Source organism: Melospiza melodia, chromosome 2 (assembly GCF_035770615.1).
Source record: "Melospiza melodia melodia isolate bMelMel2 chromosome 2, bMelMel2.pri, whole genome shotgun sequence".
In the NCBI taxonomy this organism is placed as follows: domain Eukaryota; kingdom Metazoa; phylum Chordata; class Aves; order Passeriformes; family Passerellidae; genus Melospiza; species Melospiza melodia.
In genome coordinates, this window is record NC_086195.1 from 9,116,159 (window position 1) to 9,141,613 (window position 25,455).

General features: G+C 43.6%; 1 protein-coding gene across 1 annotated transcript in view; it reads right to left on the bottom strand.

The window, feature by feature from the left end:
* Positions 1-2,171: 2,171 nt before the first annotated feature.
* Positions 2,172-25,455, bottom strand: part of TSPAN7 (tetraspanin 7) — an 88,974-nt gene continuing 65,690 nt past the window's right edge. Inside the window, exons 2-8 of the mRNA XM_063181990.1 lie at positions 20,666-20,854; positions 18,088-18,162; positions 16,524-16,619; positions 14,617-14,772; positions 10,228-10,311; positions 4,350-4,422; positions 2,172-3,327 (exon numbers count right to left, since the gene is read on the bottom strand). Coding sequence (XP_063038060.1) covers positions 4,354-4,422; positions 10,228-10,311; positions 14,617-14,772; positions 16,524-16,619; positions 18,088-18,162; positions 20,666-20,854 — 669 coding nt within the window. The 3' untranslated portion in view covers positions 2,172-3,327; positions 4,350-4,353. The remainder of the gene's footprint in view (positions 3,328-4,349; positions 4,423-10,227; positions 10,312-14,616; positions 14,773-16,523; positions 16,620-18,087; positions 18,163-20,665; positions 20,855-25,455) is intronic.

Here is a 25,455-nt window from a genome sequence, read left to right on the forward strand (position 1 = left end):
AACCAATCCAAAAGTGCCAACATCACAGCAGAAAATGGAGGCCAAGAAGAAGAAGAAGAAGAAGAAGAAGAAGAAAGGCAGGACATGCCCAGATCCCTCCATCTTGCCCCTCTGAATCCCCATTTTAAAAACCCTAAAAATCTATTTTTCACCTCGTGATAAATTCACTATCATTCTACTAAATTTGCCATGGCTTCCAGATCTTCATCTAAGGTTGGTATCTTGCTCCACGGGTCATAATCAAAACCACATGCATTTTGGGCTCTGTGTCAAGGTCTCTGAGCCCCCTGGCAGGGGTCTGGGCTGCTCAGGACAGACAGAGGGATGTCCTGGGTCCTGACACTCTGCAGCTCCGGCTGTGCTTCCTACATCAGTCAGAACCCCAGTTCTCCCTTCTGGAGGAAGGGAAGGGGAAGGGGAAGGGGAAGGGGAAGGGGAAGGGAAGGGAAGGGAGCGGGGATGCTCCAGCTCCACCCCGGGCTGCCAGGGGGATGCCGGTGCCAGGCAGCGCAGCCTGGGTGGTCCCAGCCTGGCCAGGGGGATTTCCCCAGGAAAGCCCCTGGCAGTTCCTCCAGCAGCCGGATCCTCTTCAGGGAAGCTGCCAAGAGCCCAATTAACACACCTACCCCATAAAAGCAGGAGTGGTGCTGCACTGAGAGAAACAATTGACCACGCACTGAAGGGCTTTGCTGAATGGATTTAATTCAGCGCTTACGCCTTAAAGCTGAGCTGTGCTCAGCGCTCCTGAATGGGGACAGGCACGTTTGGGAGCCTGCTGACCTGTCACCCAACATCAGCATCTTCAAAAGGAACAGCTCTTGGCACAAACAGCTCTTTCTTTTAGGAAAATGAAAAGGAAAAGCAAAAAAAAAGGGAAAGAAAACCAAGGAGAGGCTGGTGCTTTTGTGCTCCGGAAGGTCACTGGTGACTCCTGAAGGATGCAGGGCAGCCTCACCCACCTCCCTCCCCTCCGAGGGGCAAGGGGAGACCTGCCCAGCAGTGAATAGAGGAGGGAAACTGGGGCAGCTGGTGGGCCAGTTCTTTCTGGCATGGAAAAACATCTCCCTGTGAACATCCTGTGCCTGCAGGAGAAGGGCATCGCTCCAGCACGGCGTAGCCCCAGCAACCAGCGAGGGGCTGTGGCTGCTCTGAAGCCTCAGAAGAGACTGCAAATGGGAGTGCTGTGACCTGCCCGTGGCTTTGTCCCCAGCACCATCCTGCTCGGCTGCCCAGCACAGATGCAGGACCTGCATTGGCATCTCCACCTCTAAAGATATCTGGTTCCTTCGTGGCAGACGTTTTATTGAGGGCAGATTTAAATTTGGGGACTAGATTCCTCCTCTATTTGTAAAGCTCTTTTTCTCTTTCCTGCTCTGGAAGGGCTCTCTGAATGAAGCTAAAGAAGCTACTGGGGTTTTTAAGACATGCTGGCAGGGTTCTGCCTGTGTGGCTGTGAACCCTTCCAGAGCTGTGGGTGGGAGTGCACTGCCCATGCCAGCACCACCCAAAGGTTCACCAGGATCTGATGCTGGAGGCACCAGGCAGGGCAGCCCCACGGACACTGGCACTGATGGAGGGACAGACAGACACAGGAAGGACTGGGGCTCCAGCAGCTCCCACAGCCAGAAGGCTCCAGGACTTCTCAAGTCTCCTTCTCTGTCCACGCTGCCAAGCTAAGGGCCTGGTCCAGAATTTCCAGGTTTAAATTTCCATGGGTTTTCTGTCACATCTGTGACATTGCACTCATTCAAGTGATAACTGCCTGCCTTTCCACGAGCCTGCCCCTCAACCCCAAAGCTCTCTTCTCTCCTTTCTCACCAAAATCAAGAGAGAACTGCTTAATGCCAAAATCACTCACAGCACTAAGGATGGGATAATTAAACACTGCAGATTTTTAACAATTGCAAGAAGAAAACTTGCAAAGCAGAGGGTATTTGTCACGTGGTGAAACCAGCTGTAGAAGGAGTTTTGAAACAATTCCAGCTCTTTCACTTTTTGTTTTTTCTTTTCCCAGGGTAGTAACACTTCTCTTTTACAAGCAAATTAGTTGTTAAAAAACACATAAAGACATGTCAAGCCAATCTGTGCCCAGGTGTTTCATGTTCACTTCCCCCCCCTCCCAAAAAAAGAGCTTTCTTATAACTAAAGAATGAGACAGAAGCAGCTAGAAATCTGTAATGGTTCCATTTATTAATACGTATATCACAAATACTCACAATATCAATGCATTCTCATTTGCATGCTAGACAGAGGCATTATTAAAAAAGTCCTATTTTTTTTAAAAAGGTTTTAAACTTTTGCTTTCCCCCAAAAATATTTCATATGCCTGTTATTTTTTTTTGAGATTTTTTTTTTTTGTGTCTGTGTGTGTGTGTGTGTTTTTATTTCAATTTGATTCAACAATGTACTTGGTGGCTGCAACCTCAATGCAAAAGAAGAAAGAGAAAATAAAAAGAAAGAACAGGAAAAAAGTATGAAGGCCGCAGTACAGCACAGTTCAATTAGTTCATAGCTACGTCATAAAAATAAAGGGAGCAAAAATTTCTGCCTTCACAGTAAGCAACAACACAGCTTAATAACAGTATTACACAGGATCAGGTTCCGAGGCAAAATGCACTAGACAAAGCCTACCGGGATACGCACTAGGCATACAACACTGAGTAAGAATCAAAGATGTAGAAGAACATCAGGAATAACAGTTCCCTTCAAGCACAACATTTTAACATCATTTTCAAGTATCTTTATGTTATGTTACTGATTCCTTTGTTTTTTGGGGAGAAGTGGGGACAGGCGCAGGGGAAGGGGGGAAAGGATGGAAACCTTAGTAAAGCAATAAACAAACCAAGAAATTAAGATAAAAACCAAAAAAAAGAATATATATTTCATATACCGGTTTATATGGATGTGTGCAACACTTATTAACCATGGTGAAAGGCTAATTATGCCCTCCAGTCACTACATGCACAGCCCGATCAATGCTGTTAATGAGTTACCTTTGTTAACTTACGATGCAACTACTGAGTGACCAAGAACATAGAGACGGTGCCGTGCCCCGGGGGTGGCGCTGGCTCTGGGGGCCGAGGGGACCCGGCCACACCCCGGGTGGCACCGTGGAACTTCACAGGATGGGACACTAGGCGTGGGACACTGGGGGAGCGGGGTGGGTGCGAGTGTGCGCGCGCACGGGCTTGCTCGTGGGGGTGTGCGTGCGTGCGTGCGTGCGTGCGTGCGAGAGACAGTGTGTGCTATAACATTCATGGCAGTCTTTCTCCAGCTCTGCAGCTCCTGGTCTTCACACAGGCTCTGGACTCCACACTTCTCGAAAGACTGGAGAGCAGGGAGGACGGAGAAAAACCCAAAAAACAAAACAACAAACCAACAAGTGGGTCGCTTTGGTTGATATCAGTGTTTTGCGCAATTTCTTTGTTGGAACCCAAGAAATTCCAACAATTTCTTTTTTGGAACCCAAGGAATTCCAACAATTTCTTTGCTGGAACCCAAGGAATTCCAACAATTTCCTTGTTGGAACCCAAGGAATTCCAACAATTTCCTTGTTGGAACCCAAGAAATTCCAACAATTTCTTTGTTGGAACCCAAGAAATTCCTCTGGCTGCCCTGGAGGGCTCGAGCCCCTGCCCGGGGTGCTCAGAGACCTTAGTACAGAGCCCAAGACCTCTGTGCCTTTGATTTAGCCCTTGGAAAAAACAATTACCCACCTTATATGAAGAATTACAAGCCATGATAGTTTAAGTAGAATGATAGTGAATTTATCATGGGGTGAAAAATAGATTTTTTTTTTCATTTTTAGAATAGGGGTTCAAGGGGCAAGATGGAGGAATCTGGGCATGTCCAGCCTTTCTCCTTCTTCTTATTCCTAACCTCCATCTTCTGGGCGCTTTTAGATTGGTTTAGAGCAGAAGCTCACTGTCTAACATAGCTGATAGGTATTGTTTTTTCCAAGGGCCAAATCAAAGGCACAGGGATCTTGGGCTCTGTGCCAAGGTCTCTGAGCCCCCTGGGCAGAGGCTCGAGTCCTCCAGGGCAGCCAGAGGAATTTCCTGGATTCTGACATCTCTTCCCAAGAAAACTGAAATGACAAAATTCAATACTGCATTCCCACCACCCTTTCTTTTTTTTCCCCCCAGCACACACAAAATTGGGATGAAAATCCTAAAGCAAAGAAGCCCATGGGAAGGCTTAGTTCTCAATGAACATGCTCGGAATGAATGAATGAACGAATGAGAACTCAGACTGAGAACTTGCTCACTGTCTTCAGCAGAAGCAGCGCAGCCACAACAACACAGCAAGGCTTTTATAGCTTTACCACCTGGAAAATGGGAAAAGCTCACCTTGTTACACCATCTCGTACTGGTTAGCAGTAATAAACCGGGACAGACAGCATGCCAGCAGCATCCCGATCAACTGTTCCACACAGGACAGAGACAGAACAGAATTTGAGTTAAACAGAACAGAATTTGAGTTAAATACATCAGTGCAGAGCATTGGTAAACATGTAGCTCATGTTCTGGAGTTATTTATGCCCTATTTTAAGGACTGCTCTAATTAGAAAAATAGCGTTTAAATCTGTTTTCTGTCTTTGTCAGATCTTCCTCTTGATTTTTGACATTTATTTGACAGACAGCATGACTTTTTGGGATTTTTTAGTCCCGTTGTCAATGTCTGGCCAAGCCAGATGTGGATGAATAAACTGCTGGGGGTATCAGCTTGTTACAGGCTGTGTTTCACTTGCTCCACCTGGATCCCTCACCACCACCCCTCAGCCCTGAGACCTGGTGCCTTTAACTTCTTTATCACTGTGCCAGGTTAAAGCTTCCTGATGTCCCACACTGGTTATGCTTCCTTTACAAGTGATGCAGCACTGTAGAAATCAGCTCTGTAAATCTGGAAATAACTTTTTAAAAAGTCATTCACTATTCCCTTGGCTGTCACTCAGATTATTGAAAACAGATCCCAGGCTTCCACTCATCAATAAGCACTCAGTCTTTTCAATGTTTTGCCTACTGCAGTTTCTTAGTGCTTCCTTCATGTGCCAACAGAGTTAATATGCTGTAAATAATTCAACCTCGCTTTTCTCATTGGGGTTGGTCAATTAATTAACTCCTGAGCATATCCAGAGCATGCCTAGCTATGACTGGCTGGCTGCTCTTCCAGACTGGCTAACCCTAACCAGAGCTACCAGGGTCCAGAGGCTGTGTTTTTGGCTGCCAAAACAATATGTTTTTGTCTTCTCTCTTTTTTCTTTTCTTCCCTTTTTTCCTTAAGATTATCTTGGTCTTCTGAACTATTATATAGAAAGCAGAGAGATTTCCATACCGTGGTCTTGCCACAGGTGGAAACCTTCTTCAGCTCTGAAAAATCTCAGCTGATCCCAAGAAGACATTTTAGCCATTTTGTTGCCTATTCTGCTCATCTCTGGGAGGATGATTTAATCAATTCCTGAAGGTGTTGCTGAAAACCAACCACATTCTACAGGTTACCTGACACTCTGTTGTATTGCACTAATGGGAATTCTTAAAACGCTCCTGCAGCTGGCTCATCCACTGTTTCTTTAACTCAGATGAATTTTGGAGAATGAGATTTCTGTTTTGGACAATGCTATGTATTTCTCCATGCTCTGACAAGCTGAACAGAGTGAGTGTCTCTGGGTGGCCCTGTCCCACCTCCTTCATTGTCGTTTTTCTGTGTTTGTGGTGACTTTCAGTCTCTCTTCACCTTTCTTAGCTGGACTCAGAAGTTCCCTCTCTGCCTTACTGCATTTTTAAGTAAGATGAACTTTGCAGTGCATTTAATCCAAACTATTTTCCCTGAGCAAATTCCAGCCCAGATCCAAATCAATTCCTCCCTACAATGGCCAAGAATGTACATTGCAGTTGTTTATTTTTCCCCACCACAAGCACTCAGGTCACAGCCACTTTCTTCTCAACCACAATCTGTCCTTGTATCAGGTTTACAAGGGGAAAGATGCTGTAGCCTCTACAAATAGGAAACCACAGGCTTTTCTTTCCCCCTTCAACTGGAGCAGACTTCCCCAGACACCTCTAATTAGGGATTCTTCTCTAATAATCAGTGTGTCTAAACTTTGTAGCATCTTCAGGCATTTAATGGTGTTTTGTTTTACTCAGCTCACTGCTAAGACTTGAGTAACCTAAGCAGGTTACTCATGAATCTATCTCCATGATCTTTGGCCCATTTATTGATTCTTGGCTCTGACCTTAGGCTGGTTTAGGCATTTAAAGGGTTATAATGACATAATGTTTAACTCTGTATTTCAAAAATAATGGCATGCGTGTCAAGCCATTGCACACACATTTTATTCAGCATTTCTAAGTATTACCAGGACATAACAGAGCTATAATAAATAGTCTGGAAATGCTTTGAATGCATATAAAAACATGTGCTTTTTGATGTGTTGACTTTCTCATTTAACCACAAGAGCACTGCTCCTCCTGCAGCCCAAAAGAGGCAATATTGTACTGAGCTGCTGAATTTTCTGCTCTTTCATTACAGGCAGAACTGGAGTCCTCTGCTTTTCAGTCAGGCTAGAGGCTCCCAGACTGCAGCACAAACCAGCACTCTGCACCCTGCCTTGCTCTCTGCATTTGTTCCAGCACTTGCCTCCTCTGCTCTTCAGGCAGGAGGAAGCTCCTTATCCCATTATGCTCCAGGTTCCTGCAGCTCCTTTGAAAAACCAGAATTGGTGGTAAAGGATTCCCGCAAAGAAACTGCTGCTGGGAGCTGCATTCATTTCCCTGCACTCCCATTGCCTCTCAAATGCCCCATCTCAACTTTTATCCACTTATTCATTTATTTGATTCTAGTCTCTTGATTTTTGAGTGCTAAGTTGTCAGACTTGGTTCTGCATTTGTCTTCTCTCTTACTTTTTTCTTTTCTTCCCTTTTTTCCCCCTAAGATTATCTTGGTCTTCTGAGCTATTATATAGAAAGCAGAGAGTTTTCCATACTGTGGTCTTGTCATACTTGAAAATGCTGACAAATTCTTTGGTTTAGACAAGTGGGAAACCCACACCCCTCAGGTGTGTCTCCTGTCCTACCATCCTGCTGGCCACAGGTCACTCCAGCAAGCAGAATGCAGTGAATTTCTCATGGTTTCTAGGAGCAATCTCAGGCACATCTTAGTTCTGGCCATTGAAAACCATCCACAGCATATTTTGTAGCAGTCTTACCCCCCCTGCACACATAATAACTGGCTTTTTAATACATTTATTATGTAGGAGTTACCACTGACTGGAAGCTGCTCTGCATGACATATTTATTACACCTTATTATACCGAAGAGAAAGAAACTGAATTGCAATTTGAATTCCCATTTTATTTTGGGTCTTGGTGCTGTCATCAATTTTCATTCTTTGGGAGAATTTCTATAAATAGAAATGTGTTGAACTAACTTGGAATTCATCAGCACATCAGGTAAGCCAAAACTGGGGGAGGGGGAATTTAATCCATCAGGAATACAGGAATAATTTTTTAGCTCAATACCTTGTCATATTCTCAAAATGCAAATCTCCAAAAGTGCAAGTTCTCTGGCTCTGTTTTAAAAGAGAGAGTTGTCTGTGTCACATGTCCCTTATTTGAGTCAGCCTCCTGTGCTGTGGTGTGCCTGTCACAGGCTCTGCCTCCACTGAATCCACTGTGATTAACCTTCAGAAACAGCCCAGTCTTAGACCAGATTTCAAGTCTAAGAGGCTGATGTGGATCCCATTCCTCACCCCCGAGCCAGTCCCAGCCCCGCTGTGCTCAGGGAGGAGCTGGAGCAGACAGGGTGGATGATTTCTGCACCAGAACCAAATCCACCTTCAGGCAGAGCTGCCCACACTGATGCTGACAGTAAAGAGGGTCCATGGCTGCATGGGAATTTATCTTGGAATAATGGGACCTGTACATGCCAAACAACTGGTTTGGAGCACATGGAGAGCACCTGATTTCAGCACAAAGGGAATCATGTGAACATTGCACTGAGTCTCCCTTACTGACAATCTCTAAACCTCTCCAAAGAGTGTCTCTTGCATTCCTTCAGCCAATGCCTGCACTGTAGTTTTATCTAGGCACAGCTCTCCATCATCTATGCAGTTTGCATAATTTTATTCTCTGTTGGGCACAACACAGCAATAATTTTTCTGCTCTGAAGAGCACCTGCTAAATGGAAATTATTCCAGCTGGAAGTGAACATCGGCATCCAGGTCCAAAAACCATCAAATTTTATTTTGTTGTTATTATTTCAAACCCGAGGAGCAGATCAGACAAGGTCAGCAACACAGTGGTTTTTATAGATGGGGGAGGTCTGTGCCAGGCCTGTAAGATTTGCAATGCTATTACACCAACTTTCCCTATTTCTGGGCATCAGCACATTCCCCATGCTAGTCAACACCTAACAAATCTCGTGAAGGAAAGGCCCTTGAGCATGCTTTGCTGTAGAAGAGCAACATGATTTAATTTGTCTTTTATTTAGATTAAACCTATTCTCAATAGGAACAGCAAAACCTCGCCTGCAGCTGGAGCCCTGCCTGGCATTTCTGCCAGCCACCTTAACCTGAAATCAATTTGTAAACACTGTTCCTAATTGGGCCCAGCAAAACAGATTACTCAGTAAATTAAAACTGGCCACCTTCTATTTTTCAGAGCCTGGGAGAGCTGCGTTTTCCCCCTCTGCAGCCTCTCTCTTCTCCTTTTTAGAAGTCTGCTAACACCCCAAGCAGCTGGGCATGTCCTCACAGTGCCACAGCCCAGGGTCTGCTCTGGGCAGTGACATCCCCACCTGGCAGCAGTGTGAGATGCCAACACCACACCAAAACACACCTCATTTTTCCCCTCAGTCACAGAGACAAAATGCCTTGCAGCCCTTGCTGCCTGCAGCCTGCCATGAAACACCCATTAAATGCTTTCAGGCAGTATTGGTCCTGACTTTTTCTCCTCAGCAGCATATTTTACAATTCTACTGGTCTCATTTTTCTTTTGGATAGCTTTACAGGAGGCATTTAAAAAGATGCTTTACAGCCTTCTGGCTATCTAGAACCCAAACTGAAGCCCGAGCCTGGAGTCCTATAGCAGCAATGAAACCATAATCAAGGCTGGAGAAGAATATCAATGCTGTCACCATTCAACAAGAATTAGAATAGCCTATTTAAAAAAACCCTGACCTCCCCTTGTCCATGCACAAACAGCTCCAGATTGTTCACCTTTTCTGGATCCCTGACATGCTCTGGGCAGCTGCTGTTGAGATGAACCAACATTTCCACCCACACCAAACCACGGGCTGCTCACATCCAGCACCTTGGCCACAGGGCATCAGGCTCCCAGACATGCCCAAGGCAGGGCACTCAGCCAGTCTGAGCCCAGACAATTTTAGGGCTCCCTCAGGCTGTGTGCATGCTGATGGAGAGGATGTGGGGGCCATTTTCTGCATGGCTTGGGGACAGTTTTGGTTGTGCACATTTCCCTCTCTCTCAGTTTTGCATGTTTCCAGTAGGGCTCTTGCTGTGACACATGGAGTGGTATGTCGAAGCATTTTGTTGAAAGATGCAGATGTTTTCCTGCCCCTTCTTGATCAGAACAGTCTGACCAGAGTTATAATTTCCCCAGTTCCTGTCTACATAAATGCAGTTTGGACATCATGGAGCAGAAAACCCTGCTTAGCTCTCCTCTTGTAGCTCTCATGCCACACTCCTTTGGGTACAGACAAGGAGTTGGTTTAACAATCTGATTTTGGTAGACTTAACATTTCTCACTGTTCAGTGTTAAAGGGAAAATAAATCAAATTGGTCACAAAGTGTCCTCTCCAGCCCCAGGTCCAGGATGGGGAGGCCTGAGGGTGCACTCCTTTGAATTCTTGAGTCCTTTAAGAACAAATAAGAGTACTTAGAAGATAGAAGCCTACCCAAACAATGGATAAGCTATTTGTCTTCTTAGCGTTTATGCTCCATTTAAGCCAATGCTTTATTGGGTTAACCTCTATTTGACCCAGTGCAGGGACAAGTTGTTTTCCTTGAGCTAGTCATTAGCTCAACCGTAACTGATATTCCCAAGGAGAAACTTCATTTAAGTTGAAAAAAAGAAAATCAATGAACAGATGACCTCAGGACTAATGAGCATGCTGAGTTCAGTCCCTTTCCATAATCCTTCCTTCCTTGAAGTCCAGGTAAAGAAAAAGAGGGGAAAAGAAAAGGGGGGAAGGGGAATGTTTATGCACATACCTGTGAGAATGCAATCCCAAAAGCCACTCCAGCTATGATTCCCATATTTGTCTCCATAAAACTGGTCACCAAGTCATAACAGCCCTGGAAAACAAACACCATCATTCTTTGTACTGACCTTCCCTGCCATGAATGCATACACACAAATTTCTCATTTAGAATGAACTCTGCCTAGACAATATTTCTGCTGTAATTTCCAACAGTGTCACCTTTTTTCTAAAACAGCAATTCTGAGTGAATGATGTGGAGTTGTGGCAAAACCAATTACTTTTAGAAATGAATGCATTTCAATACTTTTAAAATCTAAATGTGATGTTGCACTCATTTTTATGGGTCTTTTTAAAGAAAGTCAGTTAAAAAACAATATAGCTTTGACCTGAAACCAAACCAGTAACAATACACCAATGTTATAATACAATATAGATGTCAAAAATGAATAAATGATGCTGATTTCCTAATACTCTAGATATTTAATAAAGTGTCCCTTGAGGCATTCTGCTTGCCTTTACCCATCAAAGGACACCAGGCAAGGCACTGAACAGCATGTAACTTTAAACCATGTAACAAAGTTATCAAGGGTTTTGTATGAATTTTCTTGGTTCATTTGCCCTTGGACATAAAATTCCCTGTCCTACTCCCCAAACTGAATTTTCTGTCTGCTGACTTTCTTTCTCAGGCCTCAATTCACAGCTCAGACTGGGGCCAGAGGATTCATGTGCAATATCTGCCCTTCTCTTGGATAGACTTCTTTGAGATGCTCCCTCTCAGTATAATAATATTTGTCAAATTTCTCCCCTCACCTATTTGATCCCTCAAAAAAGCATTTGAAATTATCTCCTACTTTGTGGTACCTAATTTAATCTAAACTTGATACATGATTAATGTGACTTGATACATGAAGAAAAAAGGAAAGATGGCACCAAAACCACTGCATATATTTTTTTTTCTTTCATTATTAACCCACATTATCTGTCCCCATAATCCAAAGTCACTGCTCAGCCCCTTTTGCCACCTTCCTCAAATGACCAACACTCTGGCTGAAGGCCAGTCCTGAGGAGTTTTATAGATTATAGCTTTATCCACTTGATCAGAAATTAGAAAACTCAGAAATACGACTGAGTTGCCCTTCCCAGCTTGGACTCCTGTCCCACAAGAGAGAAGTGTCTCCACATTTCACCCACATCCACACTCCCCTCATTCTGCAAGCACTGTAGGAACTCCCGATGGCCTCAGAGCATCAGGTGCTTGTAAAAAACAACAGCGAGAAGGACAAACAATGTTCTTTATTTCAGACAGGCCATTCATTAAATCGTACCATTTCTTTAACTTCTTTTATAACATCTCAAGATATTTAATCCTGAGAGCAATGACGTGCTGAACCTAATAGTAGCTGAGGACCAGCACAGCTGGTCCTGATTAATTTCTGAAATGTTTATGTGTACATATCAACTATGTTTTACCACAGTGTACAGTAAGTCTGATTCAAGCTTGCTTATTTAACCCATAGTTTGTGCGTCTTACATGTTATGCAATGAGATTAGATTTCTCAAGCAGCATTTTCATTCTGTCTGACATGGCTTAATGCTCTCCCAGCTCTCCTGAAACCAGTTCTGGTGAAGAGCCTTCAAGAGACGCAACACCGAAGCACAGTGGTAATTTGAGGGAGACAGAAGATCTTGTCAACAAAACACGCAATGGCAGAGTTGTGATCACCCTCCTCACTTGAAGAATCTGTTTTCCCAAGCCACAATAATCTGTTTTCTGAAGAACATTGCTTGCATATGGCTCAAGTTGCTCAGTTACTGTGCATGGGCTGCAGGAGCAGGTGCAGGACAGGACAGAGGTGTGTGAGCACCTCTGGGTGCTGAGCAGACATCCAGAAGGGACAGTTTACAAAGGATCTGATCTTTCTTGACTCCATGCATCTGTTCGTTTCTTAAGATTTTAGAGAGAAATGGTTCTTGAGGTTTCTCGGTAAAGAACTGTGATTAAAAGCACTAGATGAACATTAATTAGCTAATCCTAATGACGGCCCTTAAAGTTAGGTATTAGTGCTGTCTGAGACGAAGAAACAGAGAGCCTAAATAATTAACCCAAGGTCACTAAGCAAGTTAGGGTCAGAACTGGCAAAGAAAATCCAGGAATGCTGTCTTTTAGTCCTGTAATTATATTATTAGTTTAATCCTCTTTGGTTAATTCATTCTTAGTCCTCAGAAACTGCTAGTAATTTGATTACCTCATAGAGAACTCGTTTTTCTGATAGTTTTGCAAGAATCCACCAAAAGATATAATCCAAATATACTTGTCCACAATTATGGTGAGATGGGTCTTCAACAACACAGGGAATAAATATTTTCCTTTTTCTCCAACACTCAGAGAGCAAAGGGCCTGTTTCCAAGATGGGCAAGGAGCTTGGGTCAGGGGCAATGGTGTTTGGTACTATCTGAAGTGAAAGGATAGGGCCAAACAACATTTTCTCCTTCTTGTTTTTTATTCCCATGCACCTTTCAGAAGCATCCCACTTTGCTCAAATGTCTGGGACAACTCCAAGGTCTCACAACTGATGAAAAGAAATCTGCAACTTTTGATTTTCAATGGCTATGCCAGAAAATGAGACAAAACCACATGAACTTCCAAACATCCAAATCTCCTCTAGGTAATTAAATCAAGTGATTACTTCAGCTATTTCCTGAAGAATCAGCAGTGCTTTTCTGTTAGGTGACTTGTGCTTTTGACAGGAGAGCAAGGAGCAAGGACGGCTGGAAATGTGTTACAGCCCTGGCCAAGCACTCACTGATCCCTCAGTCATGGCTCACCCTCCATGCCCATGCAAAGTCACTCTGCTGGTGGTGACTGTGAGTTACTCAACCAATGGACACCCCCAACATTCCACACATGTGCAACAAGTGACTCTCATTAAGCCATTGCAAAAAAAAAAAGAAGAAGGGCTTAGTGGAAAATAATCCTCTAGCATCCCTTTTACAATAGATGCCAGAAAACGTTGTCTACTTGACTGGTTTTCAAAGATGTTTCAGGCTGTGCTCAGCCACCAGTCCAACCTTCTGAGTCACAGGTGACTGAGGTGAAAAAGAGAGAAACAGAAGAGACAGAGGCATTTCCATATTTCCCCTGTTGTCCTCAGGACTTCTATTTATTTTTTAAACAGATCTCTGAAAATAAAAACAGAAAAGAAAATATTTCTTAAGTCTGACTAAGCTGTGCTGCTACTTAGAATGGTGATTTAGCCACAATATCATTCCTCTTACCAGCTATTCCCTCTCTTGCAAATCTCAAGTGAGAAAGAATTGATGAAACACTAGCACTTGAAGCAATAACCTGAGTAGCACTTCTTCAGCACAATGTCTAATGCATAGATGCTGCATTATTTTCTCTTCATTCTTCCCTTTCTTAGCATTTTCTGTATTTTTATTCTCTAATTGTTCATTTTCTTCCTGTTCCCCTTACTTGCCTTCTCAATCCTACTTCTGTCTTCCCAACCCTCTCTTCCAGGTGACCCCAGGGAAAGGATCACTTTGGCTGGGCTGTGCTTGCAGCCCTACATCTTCAAAGATTTTAACTCGCAATAAATGTACCCACCAACCATAGCATTTGCTGTCAATTTTCTGAAAAACCCTCTTTGCCCAGGATTTCCCTCCTGGGAAGCTGAGAAGCCTCAGAGAAAAAGGAAACCAATATTATCTCATTTGCTTCTCCTGCGTTTTGCCGCTTTGGAATGTGGTTTGGAGATTGTTTATCTAACAGTTTGATTGGTTTCATTGTTTTGGAGATTGGTTTCATTGGAGATTTGGTTTCATTGTTTTGGAGATTGTTTATCCAACAGGTGGTTGTTTGATTGGTTTCATGTGAATTGTTTTGACTTAATGACCAATCATGGTCAGGCTGCGTCGGACTCTGAGGAGAGAGTCACAAGTTTACTACTATTATCTTTTAGCCTTCTTTAAGTATCCTTTCTCTATACTTTAGTATAGTTTTAGTATAGTATAGTTTTAGTATAGTATAGTATAGTATAGTTTATTAGAATAGAATAGTATAGTATAGTATAGAATATAATAGAATATAATGTAATAATAAATTAGCCTTCTAAGAACATGGAGTCAGATTCATAATTTCCTTCCTGCCAAGGGGGACCCCAAAAATACCCCACACCTGTATTTCCTCAGAACTGCTGCATCTGGGATTGGATTTGAGAAAGGCCAGCTCAAAGAAAATGAAGCAAGTGCAGGACCAAGCCCATCCTTCCCATCACTCCAGCCTTACTTGCACGTTATCAACCAAACATTTGAAACGAAATGCAAGTGCAAGCAGGCACACACTGCCCTGGGGTGCTGGGTGGTGTCACAAGTGCCTCTGGCACAGGGTTACTGGTACCTTCTGGTTTACTTTAGTGGCAGCCACGGTCATGTTGCGCAGGTCCTGAGTGTTGCAGTCACTGGAGTTCATGCAACAGCTCGTGGGGATGCCGTGCTTGAAGAAGTAAGGGCTGGTGCTCCAGTTGGTGTAGCTCTGAATGCCACAGCAGCTCAGCTGGGAGGGGTAAGAGGCAGGTTTAAAACACACAAACAAACAAACAAACCAGAATTAAAACTAGATCAGAATCATCTCGGCCCACTGCATAAGCTCATAATCAAAATAATGACAGGGCACCTCAAGTTTTGAAAAGCAGATAACACCCCTGCCCCATTAATTACAAAAGTACCAGGGTACAATGTAACTTACAGAACATGGGAGCAGATGACCTACTAAAAGAAAGCATTTTATGAGCAAACTATTATTTGTAACATTTGACAAAGGTCCAGCCATAAACCCATCTTTTTTTAGTTGACAATCTTTTGGGGGTTTTTTGTTGTTGTTGTTTGTTTTCTTTAGTTTTTTATTTGGTTAAAGATGACCCTGCAAATTCAAGACCCCAAAGCATTACACAGAATTGCATATAACACATACAGTTTCAAACTAGTACAAATCAATGAGGTGAAGCCTCTCTAACTCACCAAAATAATTTCTAGGACAATTCACTGAGCTGTGAATAGAAAGACACCATATGTTCACAGGGTGTATCTAGGAAGTCAGCTAGAAAACCCTAAATTGGGAAGGATGTTCTGATTTAGATCCTAAGATAGAAGTCAGAGACTCAAAAGTATGGAGTATGTGCTGAATTTTCTGCATGGAAAGGGCTTATAAGTGCAGTTCCTGTAAAGAGAGAACTATGAATGAAATTAACATTCTGCTACAACAGAAACACTCAAAAACTACTCAGAACTATTTCGTTTGGTCAAATCCAAGGAATCAGAAATTTAAAATACAGGTTAACATTATGCAAACAGACAATTTGACAGCAGAATATACTCAGTCTGGAGCACTGCAGTAATCTGCTAACCAGGAGAAGCCAGGTTAGAGCACAGTTTCAACCATGCTGAAGGGTCCAACACAAGAGCTGTAATTTCTAAAGGTCTGGAAGCCATCAATACAATTACACTGACGTTTCAGCCATTCACAGAGCCACAGTCATATGGAAAGGAAATTGGCTCATGGAATGTATTGCAAACTGAAGAAACAGCTTCTTGCTAGGGCAGAGCTTCCAGTGGGAATTTAAATGTGAATTTTATCAGTCTGTGTTGTAGTTGGTGGGCTTGCTCTCTTGTGGGTGGCATCCCCAGCTGGTTTGGCTGTGCTGTGGCATTTGCTCCTGCCCTGTGTCCTGCAGGAAGGCAAGGCAATTCCCACTGCCCTGCTGCCACCCTCAGGGGCAGAGAGGCTCCTGCTCCATCCCTCCAGCACAGCTTTCAGGCCAACCTCAGCAGTTTCCCCTCCATTTTCCTCTGGGGAAAAGATCCCCAGTTTTTCTCCTTAACTCACCAGGTCTCCTTTGCCAGCCTCTCACTGTACTTGTGAAGAGAACTGCTGCAGTTTATCAGTGATGCAGGACACAAGATTATAAAACCCTGTCGCATCCAGCTCAAATTGAAAACATTTTATGATCTTATTGGAAAATTCCCTTAGGAACAAGGGGTGTTCTTTAGGAATGGACCTGCCCCATAAACCTAATTCAAGATCTGGGACCAATAACAAGCCAGTGGGACAGATCTTGCCTTTATCAGACAGCTTTTTCACTAAAATTTAGGAATCCTGGGCAAGCATTTCCTTTAGATCAGTTTTGCCAGCCTCTAACTTTGCTTGCAAATTACAGCTTGGAGATTGAACCATCAAAACTACACATTTTGGGATTAAATCCGTGCTTTCTCTATTGTCTAAATTTTGGTACCCAGTTTGAGACTTACACTTTCCTGTACGTTATCCACTGCATGGCTCCGCTCATCATTCTTGTTGTAATTCTGGATTGCCTCAGTGTATGTTCTAAGGAAAGTATCCTTGATCTGTGAGGGTGAGGAACAAAATACAGCCCACGTGAGCAACAGGAAGCACAACATCTGAAGCAGTTTTTGCAGAAAGCAAATTTCCTAACAAGACACCTAAACTAGCCCTTCCCAGTTGTTTTTAAGGGTGTTTTTAGAGCTGGCAGAGCTCCTTCTTAAATGTCAGGAATAATTTATGCCATTTTTCCAGTGGGATATCAGACACAGAAACAGGACTACCCCAGCAAACTGATATGTTAAAAAAGTACTGTAAAATGACTTAACCTATCAAAAAGGTATCATTTTATGCTTTTCTCCATAAACACTTTGTTCCAGCTCTAATTCTGAAGGAAACTGCATGCTTCTCCCTGCTCATGGATGCCAGCTGTACAAAAGCCCTGGGACACAAGCCACTGGCACCAAAGTAAGTTATAAATCTCCTGACCAGGCATCCCCAGCACCAAAGGGATTTGGATAAGGGAGAAGAGGTCCCTCAGCTGGAAAATGTCAGGGACATCATCAGGAATGGCACTCTGGGTGGGAAAGGGGCTGGGAAGCAGATGATGTGAGCAACCCACATGGCTGTGGCCTTCACAGGAGTCTGCCTCTCCCAAAAGGGAGCAGCCTGACACTGGGACTGTGGCAGGTTAGGTGGGATGAAATGGGAATCCTCAGCAGGTAGACAGGCTGAGGCTGTCCTAATGAGGCTCAGGACCTCATTAAAAACAATCCACTGCTTGCAAGGGTGAGCAGCAGAAAACTCTATAGCAATGGAAATGTCATGTCAAAAAAGCTGGAAAAGCAGCTCATTCAAAGAGAAGAGACAAGGAGGGTCTCTGGGGCTGCTCTGGTTCAGCACCAGCCACATGGAGGTCCACGGACTCACAGCCAGAGATAGACCTGATTACAGTGGATAAAGCAGGAGTGTTACTACAAATCTAGACCATCACGCTCTTTAAAGCTTCTTCCTGTCCCAGTTTCCCCCCTCACTCTACTTCTAATCTCTCCTTATTCTCAAGATAGAAATGAAATCCCATCCCACTCCCTCCCCACCCCCTCTCCCCCAAGAAAAAAAAGATTTACAAAACAGCAAGTCTGGTGTGATGCAGAAGTTTTCTCTGCCTTACATAAACCAGCATTTGCCTGAAAAGTGCGTTCAAGAAAAGCATTTAATCTATTTTGCAGCCCTCAGCATATGCAAAAGAGTAAAGATCTTCCATGGTGGACTCACAAAACCTGATAGCTCCAGAGTAAATCAGCAGGCAGCTGAGGGCAAAAGCTTTGGCTAAATCCCCTCATTTGGAATGGCACTGGTTTTTAGGAGCTGCACAGGTTATTGTGTCACAGCAGCCCCATCCCTGGAGATGTGCTGGAGCCAAGCTCAGTGCCCTGCACGTTCTCTATGTTCCAGGAACTCCTCAGCAGCTCCTGCCCTGCCAGCTGCAAACATTTCATCTCCCACCTTCCAGCTCAGCACATTTCCACCTACCTCGTGGCGAAAGACAAACCCTGAAATGCCAGCCACCAGCTCAGCCAGGAACACCAGGGACAAGAACATGGCATACTGGAAAGGCAGGAGGCAAGAGAAGTCAGAGCACGACAGGCTTTTGTCTCAGCACAGATATTATCACATGAAATGTGATATAATTTTGTCTCAGCACAGATATTATCATATGAAATGTAACCTTCCCCTCTAGGCACCCTTCAAAGGTGTTAAGAAACCAAAGGTCTTTTGGAGAAGATACACAGGTTATGACCTGAATGTAACACAAGAGTTTATACAACTCACAACTGATATATATTGCTTAATGACTGCCTTTTCTGACATTTCTGTTCCCACATTTCCCAGCATTCTTATATAAATTAAAACACACTCACATGCCAGAGGTGAATCCAAGTCTCTCAGGTTTTGCTCTTGCAATAAGGAATACAAACACACCTTTCCTGTTTGCATGGGGCTCTGCTAAGCTCAACAGGCTTCCCCAGGTGTTTTGGTTTGTGTTTATCTATCTCACTGCCAAACTAGGATCTGCTGCCTGGTTCCTGAAGTTTCTCCAATGAATGAACTGAAACATTGCCTTCACTGGAAATATTCTCACATAACACCAGACATATGCTCCAAATACTTTGCTGAGCCAAGGTCCATATTTGGCTTTAGGTGCAGCATTTGGATCAGGAGCTAAATAAACCTTGAAAACAGTGCTTTCAGTGTAGGCACTCACCAAGTACTAAAAATATATTTAAGCAGAAATAAAGAAGGTAAAGAAAAATTGCAAAGTGGGATAGTAAAATTTGAAGTTGGGGCTTAATCTTCTGGAGGAAAAATTACCTTTTTCCTCCACCTGTTAAGCAACAGTTAATTAAGAAAGGAAATATTTTAAATTCAGTCCTAGCAGGATTTAGTAGAGAAAGGGAAACATAGTTTCATGAAAGGTTATTGGGGAAAGGAGCACAACAGTGAAAGCAGAACTAGAAAAAAAATGTGTCCAATTAATGCAGCTGTCAAAACACTGTCTGTTCAGGAGAGAAAAGAAGTTTAGAAATATTTCTTATACATACAATGAAAATAAACCCACATGATTGGGACAGCACATGCTAGTGTTAGTGGCACAGCTTTAGGAAAGTTATGGAGCAGCTAGCAGAGCCTGATTTTTCCTATGGATTTATATCATCATTCACCTTTATCCCTTTCCCATCTGGGCTGCAGTGACTCCAGCAAGCCTCTGCACATGCCCTGAGAGCCCATCACCAGCAAGAGACAGCAGAGAGGTTCTTGCCAGCTGATGGAATTGCAGCTGCTCCCTCTCCCCTTCCCCTCCCTGCCATCATTTGAGGAAATTAACTCCCTTTAAAATGTCCTTTCTTTTTTAAAATGCAGTTAAAACTGGAGAAAAATTATCCCATCTCCTTAGAAAACCAGTCCAAAATACTGTAGCAGGAGATGCAGTGTACTGCAGTGTACAAGCCCTTTCTTGCTAGTTCAGTGCTTCACAAGTGCTATTTCCACGCTTCAAATCATTCCTCATGCAGGAATTTGCTACTAAATATGCCTAGAAACACAGTTTATCATGTAAGCTTGTTTAACCTGTAGTTATTTTGAATTTTAAAGTAGGCTGGAAAACTCAGAACAGAGAAACTCATATGGAGAGAGGTTAAAGTGGACTGAGGGACAGCTTCCCCTCTGCTCAGTGCACCTCGAGCCCCTGCTGCTTTTGAGGTGAGGCCAAACATACTATAAATGCTCTGCTTTTTGGGTTGAATTGTTCTATCCTAGTGAATGTTAGGAGAAAAAGAAGGGCTGGCGTGCTTTCATGAGGTACTAACTATTCTTTCCATAATTTCACATCAGGGTATTAAACTGACCCCTTAAAACACCATTCGAAAGAATTTCAGATTTATGATGCTTTGGGCATCTTTCAGATTGTAAATATATTTATCTGTGTGGCTCACAGAAAACCAGAATGATTGTAGAACAACTCACAGAGCAATTCAGCAGCACCAAACATTTGGACCTATGAGCCATGTATAGCAAAATTCAGTCACAGTCAATCTAAAACTGGGTTTGGTGAAGGTTTTTTTTCCCCCCTTTGCCCAAAAGGCACAAATATTGAAAATAATGATGAATAAATTCTAGCTTATGTGCCTAGAAAGATCTGTCAGGGGATGGGGGTGTGGCAGCACTCTCTGGTCACAGAGAGTGACAGGCACAACTTCCCCAGGCATCATCCTAGGAAAGGCTGTGAGAAGATCAGAGAAAAGAATGAGAAACAATTCTCATCTTAACCTGTTGTTGTGAACATGTGGAGTGTTGTTATGGAGATTTTTTTACCAAAGGGTAGGTTCTTAATTAGCCAATGGTGATGGTGTTTTAATTAAAGCACCAGTTAGGTGCAGCTGTATCGTAACTGTCTATAAAAGCAATGGGTTTCTTAATAATGATAATAATAGTAAAGAGATTGATCAGGCTTCTGTGAATCATGGAGTCAGTGCTAATTACCACCATGGCAGTGACAGTGGGGGAATCCCAGCTGACCCCAAACCCTGCTCAGGCCCTGGGGTTTGCTCACCAGCTTCAGCATCCATGGGCTGCCCCGGCAGGTGGCGAAGCAGCCGAAGAGGCCGAAGACGATGATGGTGGTGCCCGTCCCGATGAGCACGTAGGGGGCATTGGTGGAGTTCTCAGCAATCAGGGAGATGTAGGTGCCAAGGGTCAGCTTGCCCCAGACGCCCACTGCCAGCAGGATAACGCCAGTGATCTGCAAAGAGTCACAGAGTAATGAGCTGGGAAGAGACCTCTGAGATCATCGAGTCCAGCCTGTGCCCCAACACCTCAACTAGACTATAGCACCAAGTGCCATGGCCAGTCTTTATTTAAACACACACAGAGATGGTGATTCTACCACCTCCCTGGGAAGAGCATTCCAGTACTTTATTATTATTTTGGTGAAAATTTTTTTCCTAATATCCATCCTATACCTTCCCTGACATAGCTTGAGACTGTGTCCTCTGGTTCTGTCAGTTGCTGCCCACTGGAAGAAGGGGACAAACCTGTCAGGAGCTGTGGATTTTTGTTTATTTCTTTTTATTTTTACTTTTTTTTAAGGTTGGGGTTAAATGTTTGAGATGGTATTTTTTGTTTGGATTTAGATGCTTATTACTTTTTATTTATAGTCTTATTGTGAGTTTTATACACTTTAATATAATAAAAATGGAGTTGTATTTCTTTATAACGGCTTTTTAAGCATAAACTGTCTAAGAAATTATATTTAAATTATTTTTACTTTTAACTTAATTATTAACTACTTTTTGGTTCCTAATGCGGATTTTTTAATTTAATTATACAATGCTACTTAAGCATTATGAAGAAGAAGGTGAATAAGAAGGACCACCTTTTGTTTTAAATTTATTTTGTTTTATGTATGTTTTATGTTTTTATTTTATGTATTGTTTATATATCCTAAAACTTTATATTTAAAGTTTTCTACCATGTGATATTATACACTTCTATTTACACACTTACAATCTCAGTTTTACCATTCAATTCTGGAAGCTTTCTCCACAAATTCAGGTCAAATGCAGTGTTCCCTTGGGGGTCAGTGCTTGTCAGCACAGAAAACCTAAAATTCTCAGCCAGCAGGGTTCCAACCAGGAGTCACAGGGGAGGGCATGCAAAGCCTTCCAAAGTACTCAGTGGCCCTGCAGGGATGTGCTGGTGCTGTGCTGCTGGCAGGAGGGAGCCTCAAGAACTCCAGAGGGACAGACAGATGAATTAAACTCCAGCATCGCTGCACTGAGGCTGGCACTGAAGGACAAACATCTAAGGGTGATCACTGCCAGGGGAGGATGCAGTGTGCACCTGCAGAACAGCCCCAGGGACACACGGCCAGCTCCTCGTGTCCCCCTGTCTGTCCCCTGCTCCCCTTGATCAGCCTCAGCAGGTGCTGGCATTTCTGCTGCCACCATGGGACAGGATTAGCAGAGACTTCTGCTCTCCTGCTCCCACTGACAATGAGAATAAATCCAACTCTTGTCCATCTTTCAGTGCAACTGTGTGAAAAGTGCTGAATCCTCGTTATGGCACCCAACAGCTGAATATCAAAAAAAAAAAACCACTGAGGAGCCCACCAACCCACAGACAGCAATGCCCTTGCCAAGCCTGTCCCATCCCTGCACTTCACCTCTCCTTGTCCTGAACAAAAGTGGATTAATCAGCAAAATCTGAAAGCAAGCTGCAGGGGACTGGGAAATCTGCAGAACAACTTCTGGTTTCTTGCCTGCACTTCCACAAAGGGCTGGTTTCTGTGCCTAAGCTGCTGAAAGTTTTACCACCATCCCCAGGGAGGCATAAAAGCAGCCTTCACTGCCAAAATGAACAGGCAGCTTCACATATGAAAGAGAGCTCAAGCCTCCTAATAAAAAGCATTTTTAGTTGGCTGTTTGAAACAATTACTAACCCTTTACTATGCATTTTAAGAGTTTGGTTTCCCCAGGTCTCAGGGGGAGCCTATTCAATTTATGGCCCACAAAGACTTTGGAAAAAAGGAGGAAAGCCTCTTGGTGGTTTATTCCCCTTCTGCTTCTTAATAGAGCTCTGATTTACAGGGATTTAAGGAAATCCCTGAGTTTGTTGGGAGGTCTAAGCCTCTGGGAAGCTTGGCACGGTGCAGAGGGGATGGGATGTTTCCACAAAGGTGCTGAAGATGCACCTCAGGTTGCAGCAATGCTGGCTGGAATTTTGCTCATGAAGAAAAAAAACCATAAGACTTCCCTACAAACCTTTCCATGACCTTTATTCAGCAGAGCACAAGCAGTGGTGTGACTAATGCCTACCTCCACCCCAAGGCAAGCCTCATTTCCTCATTTCCAAGACACACTTTTTTATCACTATCTCTCTGTGCCGTCACATAGTTAGGGAACAATCAATGTACTGGTTTCTGGTTTGGGTTTTAGATTTTTCTTTAAAAGCAGGAGAGACATGGGCAGATAGAAGACCAGTACAGTGCTGGCCTGAGAACAAGGCAGCAGGAATAGACACGGCTCCAGACACTCACCATCAGTACACACATCTTCCCTTCATCTCCTTCCTTTGACCCAAAATCTCTCCACCAGCCTAATTCTGTGAGCTGTGACAGAATTGTTGCAAAAGCAGTGTGCTGTGTGTCCCTTTACACCTGAAATTTCTAAAAGGAAACTCAGAGCACCTTCTCCAATGCACAATCCCTCCCACAGTCTTCCCTACTCCCTTTCCAGGAAAGTTTCAATTCAGACAATGATCATACAGGAGATGTAGAAAGTATTTTGGATATCCTGGCAGTCAGAGGAGAGTGATTACTAGCCCTTTGACCTTTAGAGATCCTCTGAGCATCCAAACACCTAAACCAAGCACCTTTGTTTATCTACAAACACGTGGAAGAGCCAGCACACATGGAGCATGAGAGCAGCAGTAACATTCCACCAGTGAATTCCTACAGCAAAACCTGGTCTTCATATGGCCCAGAAAGAATTTTAAGATTTGTCCTGGAGACGCTATGACAGCTATAGCCTGTGAGGGAAGTGTCATAACCCCAGTCCAGATCCTCAGCAGCCACAGAAAAAATGACCTGGCAGCTGCACAGCCCACCATGCCCCAAATGAGACATCTGGAGTGGTACAGAACAACAAGCATTTGCAAAGGAAAAAAAAACTCCCAAAAAAAACAAAAAGGAAGAAGTTTCCTTCTAAAAAGCAACTGCCACACACTCCTATCTAAATGTAAAGACACGTGGGATCCTGTCTTTTGGTGTTTTTAAAGGAAAGCAAAAGAGAACAGCGACCCAAAATCCCAAGTTTCAAGGCCTGTCACAAACTTACCAAATGCTTTAGATTCAGGAAAAAACTCCAGAGTTTTCCTTGGACTTTATGCAAGCCTTGTTTTAAGCAGAAATAGCCCACCCTGGACAACACAGGCAAAGCCCATATCCACACCCAAACAGAGAACATCACTAGAGAGATTCCTGCCAGCAGCCAGGGCTGGCCTGATTTATCCATGCTTGGGACCAGTTCCCATGATCACAACAAGCCCCAGAAACTCAGGCAGGTTTTGTGGCCACAAATGGGCTTGCAAGTGGTTTGTGCTCGTTTTGGTAGTCTCTTTTTCATGCTTGCACCCTGTCCTGCCCCCCACACTGTTTTGATGGATTTCCCCTGCACCTCCTGTTTCTTTTCTGTGTTCCTTCTCTAGTTTGAAACATTATTAGAAAGTTATTTCATCCTGGATTTCATCAAAATTAGATGATATCTTCCTTACAAAAGTTCACTGCAGTGGAAGCCCCTTGCACTCATGTTTCCTCAGCCAGGAAACCAGATGCAGCATTCCATAAAACATTATTAGTCCTGACCTTAATTTAGGTCAAAATTTTAAAGGTTAAAAGGAAAAAAAACCTCAAAACACAGGAGATATCCAAGTAGGGCAAGGATTGTAAAGGCTGCACACAAGTAGAAATCACATTGTTTAGCCCTGGCAGGTCTCACATTTCAGTGCCTCTGAGCCCAGGCTCAGCAAACACACCCCAGAAGCCCTTGACTGATGAGATGGCAGGAAATGAAGCAGGTGGGCCACCTGGACATTTTCTAACAAAAAACACCACTGAAATCATGATGTTCCCACAGAATGTTTTAATCTAGATGAATTGGATTGTTCTGACTTAAAAAAACCCCAGCCTCCCTGCATTTTGGTGGAGGCATGCTGTCTCTGCACAGCTGTCCTGCAACCTTCTCCTCAAATAGGCTAGAGAAAATGGGCAATGTGCATAAAATGGATGAAGCCAGGGGAAGGCAGGCAAGAACTATCTCAATCCATCTTGGTTGAAGCTGAAAGGTCTAGCAATAGGTTTAGCAGGTTGTGAGGAAATGAGAGAGGACCAAGGCACACAGCTAATTAGCTCTTCCAGACATTTCCCCAAAGGAGGGAAACTTTTTCATGAAGAAAACGTCTGACCTTGACAGCATCCAGAACAAATCCTGCATTAAAAGCATGTCCAGAGAGACTTAAAAATAACTGGCCTACCTCTGAAAATTTTATAACTTTCCCAAAATAGGCAATGGATCACATTCAAAATGTTCTTGCTTTCCAGCTTGTCAAGCACTGGGAGTGGCTGGCTTTGAGTCTTCTCCTTCCTCAGCCCCTGGGCCCTCTTCAGGCAGGCAGGTGACTAAAAGTGATATAAATCTTCCTTTGAGCCTCAATTTCAGCTTTTCACAGGCAGGGGCAAAGCATTAGGCCAAGATACAGCAGAACATGGGAATGCCTGTGAGCCAGCAACACACCTGAATTCTCTGTCTTCACATGTGCTGGTCTTGGCTACACCTGCAAACCCAG